At 36.0% G+C, this 20,815-nt stretch overlaps 2 protein-coding genes across 3 annotated transcripts in view; one reads left to right on the forward strand and one right to left on the reverse strand.

Annotated features, from left to right (window-relative positions):
- The window catches only part of LOC105215318 (hypothetical protein), a 114,688-nt gene that overhangs the window by 73,833 nt on the left and 20,040 nt on the right, over nucleotides 1–20,815 (forward strand). For both annotated transcript variants that reach the window (XM_011189153.3, XM_011189154.3), the window contains one exon: nucleotides 1,964–1,991. In XM_011189153.3, the coding sequence (XP_011187455.1) occupies nucleotides 1,989–1,991 (3 nt within the window). In that variant the 5' untranslated portion in view covers nucleotides 1,964–1,988. The remainder of the gene's footprint in view (nucleotides 1–1,963; nucleotides 1,992–20,815) is intronic.
- Cyp310a1 (probable cytochrome P450 310a1) lies at nucleotides 6,342–9,486 on the reverse strand. Its single transcript, XM_011189152.3, has 6 exons — nucleotides 8,707–9,486; nucleotides 8,236–8,358; nucleotides 7,950–8,140; nucleotides 7,538–7,789; nucleotides 7,227–7,475; nucleotides 6,342–6,645 (listed from the first exon to the last, which is right to left on the reverse strand). The coding sequence occupies exons 1-6, from the start codon at nucleotides 9,189–9,191 to the stop codon at nucleotides 6,467–6,469; spliced, it is 1,479 nt and encodes a 492-aa protein (XP_011187454.2). The 5' UTR covers nucleotides 9,192–9,486; the 3' UTR covers nucleotides 6,342–6,466.

Consider the following 20,815-nt stretch of genomic DNA (forward strand, 5'->3'; position numbering starts at 1 on the left):
CTTAATTATTGCACACATTTACATTAATGCGAAATCTAATAAATGGCTGTTCATCTCAGTGCTTAATTAAGTTGTTGCCGTTGCGGGAATACTAACTACATCGAAATGCAGTTACTTTGAGGACAACGCTTTGATTTGTAAGCATTGATAACGCTTAGGATGCTGGAAGTGGTGCTACATACAATTACGCTAATGTACAGTTGTACCTTTTAATGTGAGAATGTGCAAAGGATAATGTGGATGCCACACATCCAAGCACATAGCTCATTATTATATAAATGCACCCGTGTATCTACTTAGTAAGGCAAAGTTTTTCGCTGAAATAGTTGTTGATGCTGAACTGTTGCGTAAAATTAGCGCTCAGCACAGAGTGTGCGCCGAACATTAATTAATAAAAATGTCTAGGGACTTATGAAGCATGATATGTGTATGTGTAGGTACTTGTAGTCATAAATATAGCCAACTTATAGTTATGGAAATTTGAAACAATGCTTAATAAAACAATTCTATGGAATATATTATTCCATGCCATTCCATTATTTTATGTAACAGTAAATTTAAATACTTGCTAAGGTAAGCTCACTAGCTATTATTATTTAATACAATAAAGCTTGTATCAAACAACTGGTTTGCTTAAGTTAATTATTCCGTTCACGTAATCGCTGAAACTCGTATGAGCGAATATTTCATATTAATTAGAGAATGTTAATGTCTGTGATTTTATAGACACTCTTAATTTAAGTTTAAAGCGTAACCTTATTAGTGATGTAATTTGTTTGTAATAAGTTCTTATGGCTGGAGGACCTCATATTCGTTATATCAGTACTGGGGAAATATGTATATAGACCAATTTCAGCGATTATCGAGTCAGAGTTGCACATGTAGGGAACATTATTTGTACTAATTTTTATTTTGATATTTTTGTTGATCTGTATGTTGTATGGATATGGGCGTGATTTTTGTTCTTTTCCGTCCGTTTCGTACTTTGCCAAAACGATGTTATGAGCATATTATGAGTAGATTTTGTTTGAAATCAGTCGACTAGTAGGTGATTTTGAGAGACAGTGTCATTGTGTAATTTTTCGAGTGATTAATATACATATATACTTACAATACCAATATTCTTAACATTCCTAACAATTTAATTTAGGGAGTTATTTCTAACATAACGGTTATATGGAAGCAGGGCATGCAACTCAAGGCAGCCGATGAGTTTAATTATAAGATTAAGGGCTTAGATGGGTTTGAAATTATAATAATAGGTTTAAAATTTAATATTATCCAAAAATTTCAAATTAATCCGAGTAAAATTCTAAGAGATAGACCCTCTGGAAGTTCCACCCATCGGTTTCAATTTAAAACTTTAAACGAGTTTATCTTTAAACTCAAATTTCACAAAATAGTATTTAAATGCGTATCTTTGATGTGCTGAGTTGTTTAAATGAAATATTTTATTGAATATATTAAAAAAAAATTGTGAAAGTACCCTTGTTTTCAGCCTCTGAAACCCACCCACCTCCTTAACAACACTTCTTTTTTGGTAACAGTTATTGAGTAGAGTAGAGTTGTCACCTTTATATGTATATGTATATTCTAACTCTATGAAATTGACGATATACACAAATTAATCCAACATTGGTAATAAATTAAAGTGGTTGGAGAATATTAACAGTTCAAAATATTTTTGAGCAAAGTTGCTACTTCTTTTAATTTTTTTATGTAATTAAATTATTTTGATTAATGTATATATCGCATTCGAAAATCAGTTTTGAAATATATGGAATACTCGTCTCTCTCAGTATTAAATTCAGGGATTGCGATGTATGTATTTTTAGTTATAGGTAGATATATACTATCTATCTTTATGTATATGAATGTTATATTTCTCTCACTTCCTGTCTTGTATTTATGATTTAACGTAGACTATTTGATCATTTCATCAAAATTTTTATTATATTTTCAGAACAACAACTAACAACTACAACAAAATGGTGAGTTTGTATAATATTTTCTGAAAAGTTTTGAGTATTGCAACACTTATATTAAATATTGTTATGTAAATAGGAAATGTTTATATATATGTAAGTGAATAACATAAAAAATTAAATGATAAAAATCACTTCGCCGGTCGGAGTAGGTTGAAATTGTTTAAAAATAATTAAAGTCCACATTTTGCTATAGTAACGAGTGTTGGTAAATACCATGAATTGTTTGATTTTATAAATACACGAACGATCCGTGAACTGTATGCATGTAAAGAGAGAATGAAAATGTGCGAGTCCATTTAAATTGAGCAGGGTTTAACTGCAATCGGCAATTGTTGTCCGTATTGGTATGGAATGCGCGTTGCAGTTAGGTGCGTGAGAGGTGTCACAATGGCGCAGTGCATCGACCAGAGTTGTATGCAACCGCACGCAGGTGCCCGTAAACCGCAATGCATACATCGTGCAACCAGGCATGCAACAGAACACGCGGTCTCATTAGGGTGCAGTATATTCTGTTGCAAAAAAATGAATAAATATTTTTAGCTTTATTTCGAAGATATTAGTGTGGACATATAATTTTATTTTTCTTTATTTATAATAAAACGGGGATACCGCTTAGTAAACTCTGTTTTGGAGGTCAAACGGTCAGGTTTAACAACCGAAATATAGAATTCGAAATATTACATAAAAATATATGTATTTTTATCAAAAACATATTATATACGAACCACCCTAATGTGTATTGAATGAGTGGTGCTTTAAAACTCTTTTTCAATATTGCACAAAAATCATGTTTATTGGTTAAATGTCGCAGGCACAACAAAACTGAACAAACAATGAAAGGCAAACAACGGAACCAGAAGTAGATTGGTTGTTAAAATTAATATAACTGTATAACAACGGTATCGAAGCAATACACACATGAAATGAAAGGTGAACAATCACTAGGGATTAAGAGAAAAAGTTGCCATTGCTGTCGACGAAAGAATATTTGATCGTTAATGCAAATTGTTGCATGCGCGATGTATCAGCAAATGTAAATATTGAAATATAAAACTGTTGCACTCTCATTCACACTTATGTATGGGCCTTTCTGTGAGTGGAATTTTTGTAAAAAATCACTCTTCATTTACAAAGGGAAATAAAAACATTTGAAGTGTGCTACCGGTTTGCACTAAAAGCCAATAAAATTCATCAAAAATGGATAATTTCTTTATTTACTTTCGATTCATGTATGTATATAATTGTACAAGGTCATCATGTATTGTGTGTTTTTGAAACATATTCGATATTCGATATTCAAATTGTTTTCCAAAAACTAACAGGTGTTTCTATCTTAACATTAGCCAGTAGTCATATTATTCTCTCCTTAGATCTGAAGAGAATGGTTACTGGAATGAAATCGCTGCGACTATTTTGAAGGAAGAGACAAATCACACTACGAAAATGGTATCGAAAAAAGAAAATAAAGCAAAAATAGAGATTGAATGTTGAAAAATAAATTTTATTGAATTTTGATAAATACATCACTTAGCTGCTGCATGTCAGTACTATTTAATATAATTATAATTGATGTTAATAATGCGCTATATGGCCATATATAGAAATGTTCTGCAACAATCGTGGAACCGAGAGATAGGACAATATAAAATGAAACAATATATTCTACATAAAGCAATCTGATCTGCATTTATTTAGTTTATATTTAATCATCAAATAACATAGCTGAGCTATTTTTTAAATATGTATATTTTATTTCCTGCAGGGTGTTCATATCCAGGTATTTGTAGCCTGTGCGGCTAAAAACACTCACATACCATACAAACAGTAGACAACTGAGCCCTGAGTCTGCACATGAAAAGCGATGAATGCATAAAAGCAACAAACAAATTCAAAAACAACAACATTGTCGCACTTGTTAAGAGATTGCTGCGATTTTCCGTTTATTTTTAATTTATAAGGGCCATCAGCGTCATTACAATCCACAACTCCCCAACTCTCCAACTCCGCACATCTCCCCAACTTCCACCAACGGGCCGCTGCTGTGCGGCTGAGCGAAGTGCCTTTTGAAACAGCAAAACGAGTACAATGCAAAAATAATAATAACGAAACTTGTTGGGAAGCCTTTTGACCCAATTAAAAAGTGGCTTTTGCTTTGGGAACAAACCGCCGACGCGCTCTGTCGACTATGTAGCATGGCAGTGCTGCAATTATCGCGGCAGCGTCGACACCAGTGAATTATTTATTTATATATAAATGTATGTTATTGTTGCCACAGTTGTTGTTGCAATGCGCCCGGAAAAATGCACCGCTTGTTAGCTGACACAAAATCGCCACTGTCAATGGGAATTATGTATGTGTTCACCTCCTGCCCTGGCTTTCTTTTGTTTTACATTTAGTTTTGCAAAAGTGCCTGTTGCTTTTTCCCAAAACATTGTTTCAATCATTGGCATTATTTAAATTGTTGACTGAGCATCATAAAGTAGCTACTCCAATCGGTGTACTGCAACGCGTTCAAAAGCAATTGAAAGTTGCAGTTCCGATGGGTTGTTGCTGTTGACAGAGGTGGTTTGCAGCGGTGAGCGAAATTTTTCACGCTTAATTAGTTAATGTTTTTCGCTCGGTTCTTCCTTTCCATGAGAGCTTTACTTTTAATCGAAAAAGTATATAATGAAGTGGATGAAATTCGAGTTACATTTATTTAATTGACTAAAATTGGAGAAGAACAACTCCAAAATAACGCTATTGAAACTGGTACACTGTACTGTTAGAAGTGGAACTGTACTGTTGGTGCTGAACTTATTAAGTGTCTATATATTTCCTATAAAAGCGAAAGAAGCCGTTTTACTATAATCTCAAATTATACTTTAACACTTGGTACAATCTTCGAAGTAGAACTACTAGTAGTTAGATTAGGACAGGTTATGTTCGATGGCAGTTCCCTAAAAGAAACACACTTAGATTATTAAGAACATGCCTTTGTGAAGCCAAAAAATTAACCCCCTCAGTTAAATTTAAGAATCGTCAAAGCGCTCGGAACTTATCATAAATCTGCAGATCTTTTTACTTCTATATCCTCTAATTCGCGAGCATGCCCAAAAAATTAGATCCCAGGAACTTTTGCCTAAATCAAGCGAAGGCGTGGCATTCCAAAAGAAAATATTGGGACGATTCTACCTCCTCCAAGCAGATTCTGCAGCTAGCATCCGGTAAAATTATTAGTTTAACAATGACCAGTTAGAACTCCTATGACTAGCGAAAGATAGACCTGATTGCGATTCCGCTGTGACCAGGCACCTAAAGTAGTCTGATTGCGAAGTGATCCGATGCAACTTATTCCTTAAACTTCTCCAGTCACACAGTCATCGATCTCAAGTCTCGCCGCTCTACTATTACAGTGGATCATCACGCTACAATAGTCCGGAAGGTTGAAGCTGAGGTTGATGGGAAGTTCCCGGCAATAAACTCCGCCCTAAACGTTCTCCGCTAACTTCGATTTCTCCGTAAAGAAGTTCATCGCACATCTCCTACAGCGACTCCCACCCAAATCTCTCTCGAAGGTGTTAGAGCAAAAAAGGTCCGCCATTGTTAGCCTCGGGAACATGCAGGCAATCTTCGGATTGAAGTTGGAGCGCCCGAGCTTGAATTATTTGTCTAAAAAGTAAAATATACAGTATTTGTATCAATAATACCAAATATTGTATTAAAGTCTTTTAACTAATTTATTTACTCAATCTTAAATTCAGCACTCTCTACTAAGTACATATTTCATATCAAAATTATATTTTTTAATATTTGATTTAAGTTGTATGCATCATGAAATACTACCCAAAACCTCGACATATATGTAGGTAACGGCTTCACGCTTCAAGCTGAAAACGAAATTCTATACACCCAGCTGATTATGAAATAAAAGCGGAATATTATATACAGTCAGCTCCCATTATAAATTTATTACTTACTGCTTCAAGTTCCTGCGTATTGCATAACTCCTTTGCCCTCCCCTGAGCCAGAATGAGCGCCTGTTTTTCTTTCTAATTTTCTTAATTAGGTGATATTCCCAGAAAAACAGAAATTTATGGTTTTTATTTACACAGCGCACTTTTAGGCGCGTTGGCAGAAGCAGCTACTCAAATTTATGGCGTGCGATGGGGGTAAGGCAACGGTAATTGTAGCAAATTACTTTGTAAGCGCTTTTATGAAAGCATTTTCTTTATTTATATCATACCCGTGTACTCAAATAGGTAAACAATACCGAATACTCTTTAATTTTCGGCACATTTGTGTAATTGCTCAACAAAACGTCATTTTTATGGCTGAACAACATCATACCTTTAGGCGTTCCAACAACTAAAGTTCATTATAATATATATTTACATTTATTCGTATACTCACACACACATAAACATATCTTATAATTACACTGAAGTAGATGCACGAAATTCTAAAAGGTTCTGGCGTTTGATTTGTTGGTGTAATATTTATAAAAGTGTGTTGTTCATGTACTTCTTCAGTCTGATTTTAAAGCCATCTTTGCTTTTGATGACTGGCGCTGGATTGTGTAGTATTTGTACGTCCTTTTTCGGAGTGTATTCCATATCGAGGTTCAGAAGCAGCTTTACAAGTGCTAATTTAATAACCAAGCTGGCGAAATTACGCGCTGGAAAGGGAATGAAATAAAATATTAAAGATTTACACAATTTGGAGATTTGATAATTGTTATATTAACATCTTTAGTATTTATATTTAATTCAATTATTATAGCTTTAAATATTTGATTCGTATTATGAATGAGTATGACGAGTTCGTACCCAACCAAACTGATGTAAATATATATATATATATATATATATATATATATATATATATATATATATATATATATGAAGCAGTAACTGTCTTTTATTGTTCTTTTGATATATACAATATTAAGTTAAACTAAAAAGTGGAAGAGTTTAAAATTAACATATTATATGAGGGATATTGTATGAACCCTAGTTCTTTTAATATTACAATACTAGCATTTGTTTGATCAGAATTTATAATCATCAAATACATTCTTCTCTAGCGCAACTTCTTTAAATTTATTTTGAAAATAAAGAAATGAAAAGAATGTAAGTTATTCTTCTAAGCTGCGTAATCCGGGCACCGTGTTTTCGAATTATTAATGAAGCAATATTTCGAGCGAAAAAATGGATTAATTATGCGGAAGGTTCACTATGTGTTTCCCTTTCTACTCACCCACGCAAACACTCGCACCCAAACCGAAGCCTATAAAATTATCCAGCTCTGGTCCGCTCGTAACATTGTAAAAACGCTCGGGTCTATAGTAATCGGGGTCCTTGAAGTTCCGTTCATCGCGCTGCATTGCCATCACAGGCACCATAACGGTGCGGCCCTCATTGATTGTAGCGCGACTGTTGGGTATGGGGAAGTTCTTGCAGCATACTCGCTCTATGTAAGGCACGCTCGGATACTTGCGCACGGTTTCTAAGCGAATTCCAAATAAGCAGTTTTATTATAAAATAATCAAATTCTAAAAATGCGAATACCTTTAATGCAGGCGCTCAAATATTGGAGGCTATCAATATCCGCATAGGTCAATCTATTATCTGTATTATCTGCATTCTTTTTTGCTACACTCATTTGGCGTATTTCCTCGAGCACATTCTTGTGTATGCTCGGCGATTGCAAAATCTCATAAAGCGTTAGTGTAGCCGCCGAGGCAGTGGACTCGTAGCCGATATTGAGAAAGCGTTCGGCGATTTTCGACAACTTCTTAATGGAGAGTAGTTTCTCGCGCTCTGCAAAGAAAATGTGTAGTTTATTATGGCTAACTTAGTGCATGATTTGCAAATACTTACAAATAAATAACTGAATTTAATAGTTATTTTTCAAAAAATTCCACTCGAAAGTTTGTATGCTCTCATGCTCTTAGAATTACCTACTTGTTCTCATACTCACCAAATACATTCTCCACGTGCCAATTCAATTTACTATTATTCGTTAAATTATTGCCATTTCGGAATTTCACCAATAACTGCATGATGTCCTTGCGTATTATGCCGCCATCTTCGCGCCGTCCCACGCTGTCCCTGATAATGTCACGCAACCGATAGGTGAGCGACGATTTTTTCGGCAAATGATTGAACGTGCTGATTGGGATAGAAAGCAGATGTGCTTATGGTATGTATTTTTTATGTGTGTGGACTTAGTAAATAGCAGCATAATGGAAATATTTATAACTCACTATGAGTTGATGCCGCGATTTCGTAACGTGCTTTGTATGTACCGCTTGAAGACACTATCGTTCGGCTCGAATAAGTTGGTGTCTAGTCCGTACAGCAGGTTAGCGAAAACATTGATGACATAGCTGTAAGATAAAGTTTACGCAAACATTTATTGAATGTTGAAGAGGATGATCATGGCTTTCTTTTCTTCCTACTACTTTAAGCCAAGTTTGTTAGCTAAGTGAGACTAGGAACTTATTGTTCACAATATTAAAACCGGTCGTTTAAAATCGAAATAATAATCTTCTAGCCTTAGCTTGTATTGTATTATAGTTAACAGGGTTCTTTTAGATCTATCTTGTGGGCAAATTTTTACACTTGTAATTTTCAATCTATCAATTTCTTTTTTTTTTGTTCATCCATAGAACTTGACTTTTCACATTTTATTGTTGTTATCCGTCTTTTCGCCACCCTCTCTCTTTGCTACTTACGTGCGTAGGACTATCTGCATATCCAATTGCTCACTGCCCACCGTTATCGCATCCATTTGCTTCACCATATGATCGGCGACCTTTTCGACATTTCGAAACATGCCCTCCACCCGCTGCACACTGAAGATCGATGCCAATTTTTCGAGCAAATTAATCTTGCGATAACCCTGCATGTAGTGCCAACGCTTGTCGTCGAAATGGCCATGTGGTATCTCGAGGATGGTGCGCGCCAAGGCAACGTCGCGCACCAGCAATGTTGGCCGAAAGAAAAAGTACACTCCATATAAGGGCCGTTCCCCGCCAGCCTTGTATGCTTCGTTGATGGCGCTCACATAGTGGAATTCGCGCCGATAAACTTGTTTCAAAAATCGCCAACTCAAACCGGTGCGTTCGGTTGGGAAGCCCTTACGTTTCCAGTACGTGTATATGTGCCGTATGTAGAGGAAGATCACCGAGTAGAAGAGGATCGGTATGAGTAGCCACATTGCGGTCTCTTCTACAAATGAGCAAACGAGGAAGCTGCGAGAGTTCCTGCAGGCAGTCGGCCACAGTGATGATTTGCTGTCGCAGTTGAACCGTTTACGTTTAACTTTAAGCGCGCACGATTGAGCAATCGCGACTGTCAAGATCGAACTGCGGCGGACGGCGAGTGCAAATTGTTGACTTATGGCCCAAAGTGTTGCAAACTGCAACACTGACGGTGATGGTGTAGGAACTACAGATGACGGACTGCGATTAAAGAATAAAACGTCAAAATTTCAATGAAAGCGACCAGTTTTTGTTTTCTATACAATACAGGCACATGCAATACTCATGTAGCGCTCGTATCGACTACTTGCCGGTCCAGGCGTCGTTCGCGCTGGCTGATCTGAGACAGATTAGACATGCATGTGTGAGTGTTTCAGTGGGTACATATGTTGCCTTAGGGCACAAAAACAATGCATATACACATGAAACACAATGTGTTTCAAAATAGTGATAAGTGATTTTGACAGGTCCAAACTACATATCTACGCACACAGTCTCATATATTATACATCTACATACATATATGTATATACATACTTCCAGAGCTGTGCGACGCCTATGGAGTATGTATGGACACAATTTGAACAGTCAGACAGTCAGTCGAGCAATTATACAACTATGCAGACGCATTTATATATTATATGTGTGTTTACATATAAATGTATACATGCGCAGATTCACAGGCATATTATTATCAGTAAATAACATTTAGAGCTATGTTTAGTGGTCTAAGTACTAAAAATCAGCGAAAAAACTCACTTGCACAGTGGTCTATGAAACATGAAAAATTAAAAATAATAATATTTTAATAATATTGTAACCACAATTGTCTTATGGCGCTATCATATGATTAATAACTCTATACAACAGTTGGCTGAGTTGCATTCTCCAATTTTCGAAGTTAACCTTCGAAATCGAAATATTTGGTTTTGAAGTTCGGAAAGATGCTTTTTTAAATATTTTTATTTAAATATTAATCACAGAATATCCTTTCTAAAAAATCAAAGAAATGGATATGATCTACATTTTCCTCTTAATTTAATGGTGTATAACATTTTGTGAAGATATTATTTAGATTTATTGGATAGAAGTTAGATCTTCGAAAATAATTAAAATTGTATATATCGAATAATACTGGACTCCCAACCCATCACACCTCCATCCGGATTAGGTAGTAATTCCAGCTGATAGAAATAATAACTGTATCCATCGGATTCCTCCATATAAAATTTATTTTTAGAAGAAGGAACAACATAGCGCCGATCAGACTTCCATATCTATTCACCTGATTCCTCCACAGTAGCAATTATATTAGTCTGATGTAGGTGTGCTAACCTGTTGACACGCTGTGTATTCGAACTTCAATTTCAAGATGAAGATACATTTCACACCTGCCGATATTTATGGTATAAATCAATACTATATCCTTCTTCCCGGTGCGTCACCACTCAGACATAAATTTATGTACTTATATACTATATACATACTTGCACAGCATAAGGAAATCAAATACATAACAAATACGAATCGATGATAATAGCTGATAAGAAATCCATTACGAAGTGATTTCTATTACGCCTAGAGTTAAATGTTTTTCTTTAGCTCATTTTAAATTGATTACGTTAAGTGAGGTCAGTTACTGTGAAGCTAATTTTCCTATAGACAATGTGGCACAAACAAATTATGAGTGTATTCTCCTTTATCATTTTTCTGTTTTTAATGATTTCAATATATTTACAGATCTCAAACGGTTGATCAAATCACAAACTGTTTTAATTTTCAAATCAAATGTGTAGTTTAATACAGGAATATTTAGAGATGTCTCATGTTTGTTTGATGTAACATCTTTTACTGAAAAAATATAAATGAAGAAAGGTTTAAAGTGAAAACGGTCATAAATGTTTCACATTCCTATCCGAACTTGTTATACTAAATGTGAAACATTTTTTCTACTATGCAAAAAGACAATATATTTCTAGTTTTATCACCTTCTGAAGTTGTATTAACGCAACTGAATAATGCCTTAGAGAAACATGTACATCTATATGTACAGGTGTTTACCTCACCTGCATGTACTTCGAAACTTTGCAGGGTGAGTTGGAAAAAAGTAGTTCAATTGTTGTAATGAAACTTTTCATGCGCTGCCGTTTTTCAACGCTACTGCAATGCAGTGCCAGCAATCAACACTTTTGAACTTTAAACTCGAAAACGCACAACTTTTAACTTGCAAAGTAACAACAGCTTAAACGTGTTGACTCACAACTAAAGATGGAAGACCGTGTTGCATGTAGAACCCTTGTAATCATCGTTAAACGTTGTGCCTTTTGATCCGAAGGCACCTAAATTATCGAGAAAATGCTACAGGTATGTCTCTTGCTATTAGGGTTTCTGCATAATCATTGTCATTATTTTTTCATGCTTCTGAAATCCTTTTACGAAGTCATAAGAATAATTTATTTTTTAAGACTTGGTTTATGGAATCTGCGGCTATAAGTGCTATGGTTAAAGGCTCTGATTTGCTATTTCTTTCATGAGTACGCAGTCTTTATATGTATACGATATTTTGAGAGCCATAAATTTGAGAGGGCTTATTTAATTTAATAAGTAGATGTTATAGCTAGATAGCAGCGAGCAAAGCTAAAATTATTAAGTTCTATTTATGCAATTTTATTTATGCAATTGACTGCCTATTCCGGTTGGAATGCAATGAATTTAAATGCATACTGGAAATTAAAACTTGTTTATTTTCATAAGTTTACAATGTAATGCTGGGAATCACACACAAAGTTGAACCACAAACTGGTATATTTCAATTGAGCATGATTGGGGTGGCAATATATGGCTTTATTTAAATTGTTGTAAGTTAATTAAAATAAACTGGTTGAAAGTAATCTGGGAAATATATTCGGAACCACACATGCATCAAACTTATTAAAGCCATATACAATTACTTTTTTTAAGGTTAATTAAGAGCTTCCATTACTATTTATCTATATCTCTAAATTGACATTAGTTTAGAAGTGTTTGCTTATGTAGCCTTAAGTGTTTTTAGATAACCATCAACAATCGTATATTTGCTATAAGCTAATCTCTCAAATAAATAAATAACAACTAAATACAAATCTACTGGAGTATATTTTTATGCCATCCACACATTTATCTCGTTTCGTTTCAATCAAATGAAACAGTTAATTAAAAGAGTATCATTGATTTACTGTTAAACATTTTCTTTTCACATAGAAATTTCAATGCCTTAGTATATGAATAACAAAATGTTTATGGTTATTAAAAAAATTGTATGAGTCTTTTCAAACTTTCATTTTCACCTTGTTATCTACAATGAATTGTTTTGTAGATTATTAAATTGTAGATTTTATATAAGATTACTCTGCTTCATTAAAGTGTGAACTCAAAATATCCCTTAAGGAACATTCCTCGATTTCGCTTAACAAGGACTCGGATATATCCGAAATTTATACGAATGAACGACACGAACGTTGATAATTAGGAAATGACTTAACTATTTAACAGAGTAATTTAAAAAGAGAAATTTTTCTTAGATACAATCAAAGACGTTTTAAGGGTCCCGAAATTTTTTTTTTTTTTTGAAAAGTTCAGAACTGTAGATTGATGAGCAATTAATAGGGTTTTAAGAAATTTAGAGCTTTTACTAAACACAAGTCCTTTAAGTTGATATATGCCCAAATGGGACAATTATTTAACACTATACGGCAATTCAATTTTTTGTGGGAGCTTTATTCATAAGTAAAAACAAAGTATATTCTCCGTTTTTCGATGTTAACCTCCATTATTGAAACATTTGTTCTCAATTTTCAAAAATAGACTTGAAAAGTCTAAATGTATTGAAAAGCATAATTATTACAGGATGCAGTTACTAAAAATATGGATTTTTTTTACATTTTCCGTTCAAGTTTATATGACTGATGCTATATACATATGTAAATAAATGAAAACTGAACGGAAATTGAAAAAAAAGCAAATGAGCAGTCATTGTCGAACCCTGAATCGGTTCCTCATTATCGAACTGTGCTCAAATTTAATATTGGCAATCATGACTAATTGATAATATCAAATAACCACAGCAAATGTGTCGATATGTATCCGCTGTAAGCTTCAAGGTAATCATGTGTAATTTGATGGCTGCGGCCTGTTGATTTCACTTAATTGTATAATTTGGGTAATCTGAATCGCAACAAATGCACTCTATTCTTTAACAACACATTATAGTGTCTTATCGAGTTTTCTCGTTCTCAAGTTGTCACTTGTGAGTAAATATTTTAATTTATTTTCGTAAATATGTAACTATTTATTGTAAACATTAATATTATGATTTTAATAGCAATGACAGCTGAAATAAGAGAAGTTAGCTGGAGTATTTGTCTAAGCTAGGAATTTAGATTTATACGGGTTTAAACATTTTAACCCTCATTTTGACGGATACTTGGATTGTCATATAGGGTACCAATGGGCCTGGCTGGACCCAAAAGCAAACCTAACATCCTTTTGGAGAAACTTTAATTTTTTTATTTCAAATAACATTTTAAAAACTCAAATAAAGTGTTCACGAAAAGCAAGTAAAAGATTGAAAATATAATATATTTTCCTTTATGCACTTAAAGTAACAAATGGCTACGTTGTCTTGATGAAATCCAAACTCAGATGAAAGAACTGCCCTATGCTTGTTTTTCTTCATTTCAGGTGGGATACATGCTTTATTGCTTCGAAGGGTTCCAACGAAGGACAGCCCCAAGCTTATTAGCCGCTTACATAAATTGAAAGTGGAAAAAAAGTTGTCAGCTACTATTGTGCGCCCAGAATTTGTGCCAGACCCATTAGTACTCAATGTGACTTTTCGGTTGAAAACTATAATTTAAAAACTATTTATCAATTTTTATAAATATATATATGAACAAAATCATACTAAAATATATCATCTAGGATATCATGAAGTATTGAAACATAAACGTGTGTACTAGTATATGAAATAGTGATTTAAAGTTCAAAAAAGTTTTGGCTGGACCCATCAGTACAAATGAGGGTTAAAGCGCATTGTGCGATGAAAAATACAATGTCTTGGATGAAAAATCCTAAATGTTGGGGATACCTTTACCTTTAGTCAAGAGAAGAAATAACTTAGTACATGGCGATATTAAACAAGGGCGAAAAAGTTTATACTTTTTACGAAGCGGGACGCAATAATGTTCCTTCCATTCTTGATGAGCTCTAAATGTAATTACTTTCTGAGGGAGCTTTTCCTTCAAAGCTGTTAGGAAATAAATCGAAATATTTTAAAATAAAACAAAAAGATGTTTAAAATGGTGGCAAATGGCACCTTAACTTATCATGATTTACATACTCGTAGACAGATTTCATTGAAAAGAAATCACAATTCTGCATATCATTCTAAACGTCAGCTCAGAGTACACTGACTCAGCAAATAAATTTAATAACACTTGAGCTCTCATTGTCCATAAATGTGATAATGTATGAACAAAATACCTGTGATTGTGCACAACTCATCCGTGCGATGTTGGTGGAAACATAATCGGTATGTGGTAACACTGAAAATGGCAAAAATCATACATTATTTCTTTTTGTTTAGTTATTGTGTAAAATATGTAAGTAAGTACAGGGTCTACATTTATGCCAAAAGCTAGTAACTTTATGTAGTTCAATATGCGAAAAAAATACTTTCTTATTGAGGGCCAAGAGATAAATGTGTACTCTATTAGATTAAGTTATCCATATCGACTAAAGTCGAAATTCGCTTTACGAAAATAATAAACGAAATGTAATTGTGAGGAAAAGTAAAATAAAACTATTAATAAGTAAGTAAAAGTAGGATGGGATCATGTGTAGAAGTTCACGCAAGTGAGGAAAGTTTTTGATTGTCACTCACTTGGGAGTGGCCAGAAACGATTCTTCTCCACATGGTTCAAGCAGCTCACGACTTCCGGTTTTAGACCAAGTATCCTCTGGGTAGCCAACAGACATCCGTTTGAAGGCGAGCTAAAGTGAGAAGGCGAAGCCCGCTTATGCGGTTGTGCGTAGGGTTTGGGACCCACCACATAAAAACACCCCCCAATGAAAAATCTACGAAAGCCTCGGATGAGACACCCCCCTTTTGATGACGACCCCTGCAAACGTTTTAAGGATAATGATATAAGGTTGCTGGTTGATGTCCTCATACGACTTAAGGCTGACATCACCGCCATCCAAGAAGTGCGATGGACGGGACAAGGACGGAAGAAGGTGGGTCCTTGTGACATCTACTACAGCGGCCATATAAAGGAGCGCAAATTTGGTGTTGGATTTGTGGTGGGAGAGAGACTCCGTCGCAGAGTCCTGGCATTCACCCCGGTGGATGAACGTCTAGCCACAATCCGCATCAAAGCGAGGTTCTTCAACATATCGCTGATTTGCGCCCACGCCCCAACGGAAGAGAAGGACGATGTGACCAAAGATGCTTTCTATGAGCGCCTAGAACGCACCTATGAGCGCTGCCCCCGCCACGATGTAAAAGTCGTGCTTGGTGATTTTAACGCCAGGGTGGGTAAAGAAGGTGTCTTTGGCACAACAGTCGGAAAATTCAGCCTCCATGACGAAACATCGCCAAACAGCCTGAGGCTGATCGACTTCGCTGGGGCCCGAAATATGGTCGTCTGTAGTACCAGATTCCAGCATAAGAAAATACATCAAGCTACTTGGCTGTCTCCTGATCGAAACACGCGGAAGCAAATCGATCACGTTGTGATAGACGGAAGACATGTCTCCTGTGTTTTAGACGTGCGTACGCTCCGAGGACCAAATATAGACTCGGACCATTATCTGGTCGCAGCGAAGATACGCACCCGCCTCTGTGCAGCAAAGAATGCCCGTCAACAAACACAAGGAAGGTTCGACGTCGAAAAGCTGCAATCGCAACAGACAGCCACGAAATACTCTACTCGACTTGCACTCCTGCTCTCTGAGAGCACTCATCAGCATCTCGGTATAAGGGAACTGTGGAACGGCATCTCAAACTCACTGCGTACCGCTGCAGCCGAAACAATTGGTTTTCGGCAACGACAAAAAACAAGCTGGTACGATGAGGAGTGCCGTCTCGCAGCGGAGAGAAAACAGACTGCCTACCTCGCAACATTGCAAACGACCACAACACGTGCGGGATGGGATAGATACCGAGAGCTGAAGAGGGAAGCGAGACGCATTTGCAGACAAAAAAAGAAAGAGGCCGAAATGCGTGAGTACGAAGAGCTTGAGAAGCTGGCAGACAGAGGGAATGCTCGAAAATTTTATGAAAAAATGAAGCGACTTAACGAAGGTTTCAAGACCGGAGCATCCTCATGTAGAGACCAAGGTGGTAATCTGGTAACCGATGTCCAGGGCATACTGGGATTATGGAGGGAACACTTCTCCGACCTGCTGAATGGCAGTGAGAGTACAACACCAGGAGATGGCGAACCCGATCCCCCAATCGATGACGATGGAACAGATGTTCCATTACCCGACCATGAAGAAATTCGAATAGCAATTACCCGTTTGAAGAACAACAAAGCAGCGGGGGCCGATAGATTACCGGCAGAACTATTCAAATACGGCGGCGAAGAACTGATAAGGTGCATGCATCAGCTTCTTTGCAGAATATGGTCGGAAGAAAGCATGCCTGACGATTGGAATCTCAGTGTGCTCTGCCCAATCCATAAAAAGGGAGATCCCACAATCTGCGCCAATTACCGTGGGATCAGCCTCCTAAATATCGCATACAAGGTTCTATCGAGCGTATTGTGTGAAAGACTAAAGCCCACCGTCAACAAACTGATTGGACCTTATCAGTGTGGCTTTAGACCTGGAAAATCGACAACTGACCAGATATTCACCATGCGCCAAATCTTGGAAAAGACCCGAGAAAAGAGGATCGACACACACCACCTTTTTGTCGATTTTAAAGCTGCTTTCGACAGCACGAAAAGGAGTTGCCTTTACGCCGCGATGTCTGAATTTGGTATCCCCGCAAAACTAATACGGCTGTGTAAATTGACGTTGAGCAACACCAAAAGCTCCGTCATGATTGGGAAGGACCTCTCCGAGCCGTTCGATACCAAACGAGGTTTCAGACAAGGTGACTCACTATCGTGCGACTTCTTTAACCTGATGCTGGAAAAAATTATAAGAGCTGCAGAGCTAAACCGAGAAGGTACAATCTTCTACAAGAGTGTACAGCTTCTGGCGTACGCCGATGATATTGATATCATCGGAAGCAACAACCGCGCCGTTTGTTCTGCTTTTTCCCGCATGGATAAGGAGGCGAAGCGAATGGGTCTGGAGGTGAATGAGGACAAGACGAAATATCTCCTGTCATCAAACAAACAGTCGGCGCATTCGCGTCTTGGCTCCCACGTCACTGTTGACAGTCATAACTTCGAGGTCGTAGATAATTTCGTATACCTGGGAACCAGCATCAACAACACGAACAATGTCAGCCTCGAAATCCAGCGCAGAATAACTCTTGCCAACAGGTGCTACTTTGGACTGAGTAGGCAATTGAACAGTAAAGTCCTCTCTCGACGAACCAAAATCAAGCTCTACAAGTCACTTATCATTCCCGTCTTGCTTTACGGTGCAGAAGCTTGGACGATGTCAACATCAGATGAGACGACACTAGGAGTTTTCGAGAGGAAAATTTTGCGCAAGATTTATGGTCCTCAGAACATTGGCAACGGCGAATACCGCAGACGATGGAACGATGAGCTGTACGAGTTATACGACGACATTGACATAGTTCAGCGAATAAAAAGACAGCGGCTACGCTGGCTACGTCATGTTGTCCGAATGGACGAAAACACTCCAGCCCTGAAAGTGTTCGATGCAGTACCCGCCGGAGGAAGCCGAGGAAGGGGAAGGCCTCCACTCCGTTGGAGGGACCAGGTGGAGAGCGACCTGGTTACACTTGGGATCTCCAACTGGCGCCGAACTGCAAAGGAGAGAGACAGGTGGCGCACTATCGTCGATTCGGCTATAACCGGCTAAACGGTTGCAACGCCAATCACAAAAGTATAATTGGTATGAAAAAATCATTGATATAATCCATTGCGCTATCTATTTTTTGACAGTTCTAGATTCTCTTGGAATAAACTTGTAAAGAATATAGATAAATATTCGTGTTATCAGATTGAACGATACTGTTTCATTTTGTTAGGAGACTCCTGAGAAAAAAGTTTTCAATTATTATATCTGTAATTTTTAATCGATTTGATAATCGATTTTTACTTATATGATATCACAGCGCAATCGCTCCCATCATCTTGCCTTGTCTCCATTATCTAGAGCATTTTTCATTCGCCTTCAATTTTACCGCAAAATTTTATTTGTTTGCGAAATTAGTTAACATGCTGTGAAAAGTCGTAATTGAAATTTAAATGTCTCTGAACTTCACTCCTCGTCGCGCTCAATTGTTGAGCGCACGTTAGTAATTCTAATTGACTGCGCACTTGACATTTGATTGTATAACATCGGAATGAGTTATCGTTGTTGCTGAACGTTGTAAACATTTCGCTTTTAGTTTCAACCGATATTCAGTGACTTCCTCTCTTCTTCCCCGAGTGTATGATTTGCATGAACGCTTGCTTATTCGTGTACATTTTAGTCATTATTGCCATTTTTCACCGACCTTTACATATTTTTTATTCATTTATTCATTCATTCACAAGTTTGATTTATCAATTTACTTCGACTACAATTTATTCGATTTATTGGCAAATTAAATTTGCATTTTTTCTCCAATAAAACAGGAATTTCTTAATTGAGTAGATTTCGAAGAGAAGAAAATATGTGAATGATCGAATTTAGTAAATTGATATTAAATTTATTTAATTAAACAAATTAAAAAACCTTCTCGAGATATTATTATGATCTCTAAAACGAAAATGTAGCTTTATCCTTTGACATAATCTGCATCTAGTTCTTAGAGAGTTAGGGCCTGCCAACACTTGGGAGAGAACTAAACATTGGTTTGCTTTAAGGGTGTTATTTAGGAAGCAAGGTCTTAGGAAACAAGGTTTTATAATTGTAAATAAAAATAGCAGAGATAGCGTCTCTTTGAGACTAATATCTTGAGAATTGCGGGTCATAAAAATTAAAAACAGATAAAAATCTGCAGTTGAAACCAGCTCTCACAAGAACGAGAAGAAATAAATTTTTAGCAATCGATTCAATTTAGTTCTTACAAAATCGGAAATATAGCAAACAATCGTTTTGTCATTGACTTCATCATAAATTTTTCACTTTTTTGCCATTCTTCCACTTTGTTTGATTTTATCACGTCTCGCGATTTCCAGCAAATTTTGTTATTTGCTTGTCAATTATTCACTCAAACATCAGAAATGAATGCAGATTTTTTGTCTGACTGACGTTAAATTAAATTGACAACCAAGTGACAACTATGTACATATGTATATGATGAGTTACTCATTCGATGACAACAACAGAGTGTTTCTTTTCCATTGTACACGTTAAAAACCACTAAATTAAGTGAGGGATATTTGTGTTAGGATAGAATTTCTTGAAGGAAATATATATGATATCATTCTCAGGCATTTGGAAGACTATTTCATTTAGATATGCCGTTGGTGATCATTATGCATGTATATATCTCTCTCCTATATACTTATAGTTTCAAAGTGTTAATAACATTTATTCAATCTTCAAATATACTTATAAAATTCACGATCAACTCTCACATGATCTTACTAAATTAGGACGTACTATTTATTAGCACACACACACGAGATCTTCAACATTTTCCCAAGCGTTGTTGTCACAACAAATGTGGTTTGTAATTTTTTGTTGTACTGTCACAAGCGTCGCCAGCTCATAAGTCTGATTGCACATGAGATTTTTTTGTTGTTCACTATGTTCTGTACATTCATATTATATATGTATGATTGTAAATAAATGGTATTGTATGTATGTAAGTATGTTAATGTGCTTCTCACCTGTTGCGCTTTTTGCGAAAAATCTGAGTGAGTTGTGCTAATTTACATGCAATTTGCATTATTGTTGTTTGCGGCTTGTCGTCGTCAACTTTAATTTGAAGCCATTGTTTGTTGTTGCTTTATTCGAATTGCGCGTGCAATCCATTACGGTTTGTTCATTTTCCATTCACAGCAAAAGTGCCCCTTATTTTTTGTTGACATAAGTACTTATATACTATATGATAGCTATATATGCACATTAAAACATATACATTTGTATTTATGAACTTGTAGATACGCATTTAATTTAAATTTAAGAATGAGTAACTTCTTTACTTCTCTTTTTTTGACACAGAAAGTATAATAGTTTGAACTATTTTTTTTCTGGCTAATTAACTATTATTTTTCATTATAATATAAACATTAATTTTAATGTTTGTTTAAGGTTTATCTCGAAGAAAAACTTACGCGAAAAATGCTGTCTCTTGACTTACTGTCAATCTGATGTTTGAGATCAATCCTGTATACCTACAGTTGTCCACAAAAAATAGGAGTGAGCTTATGAACAAATCGAATCTTTAAATTTTCAG

The sequence above is a fragment of the Zeugodacus cucurbitae genome, chromosome 3 (genome assembly GCF_028554725.1).
Source record: "Zeugodacus cucurbitae isolate PBARC_wt_2022May chromosome 3, idZeuCucr1.2, whole genome shotgun sequence".
Lineage (NCBI taxonomy): Eukaryota > Metazoa > Arthropoda > Insecta > Diptera > Tephritidae > Zeugodacus > Zeugodacus cucurbitae.

Bases quoted from the DNA above. Each gene is read 5' to 3' on its own strand.
- Cyp310a1 (XM_011189152.3), bottom strand. From the start codon at position 9,191: ATGTGGCTACTCATACCGATCCTCTTCTACTCGGTGATCTTCCTCTAC. The intron at 7,790-7,949 runs GTGAGTATGAGA...TTTTCTTTGCAG, and splicing joins GCACGTGGAGAATGTATTTG to AGCGCGAGAAACTACTCTCC. The intron at 6,646-7,226 runs GTGAGTAGAAAG...TTCCCTTTCCAG, and splicing joins GGGTGCGAGTGTTTGCGTGG to CGCGTAATTTCGCCAGCTTG.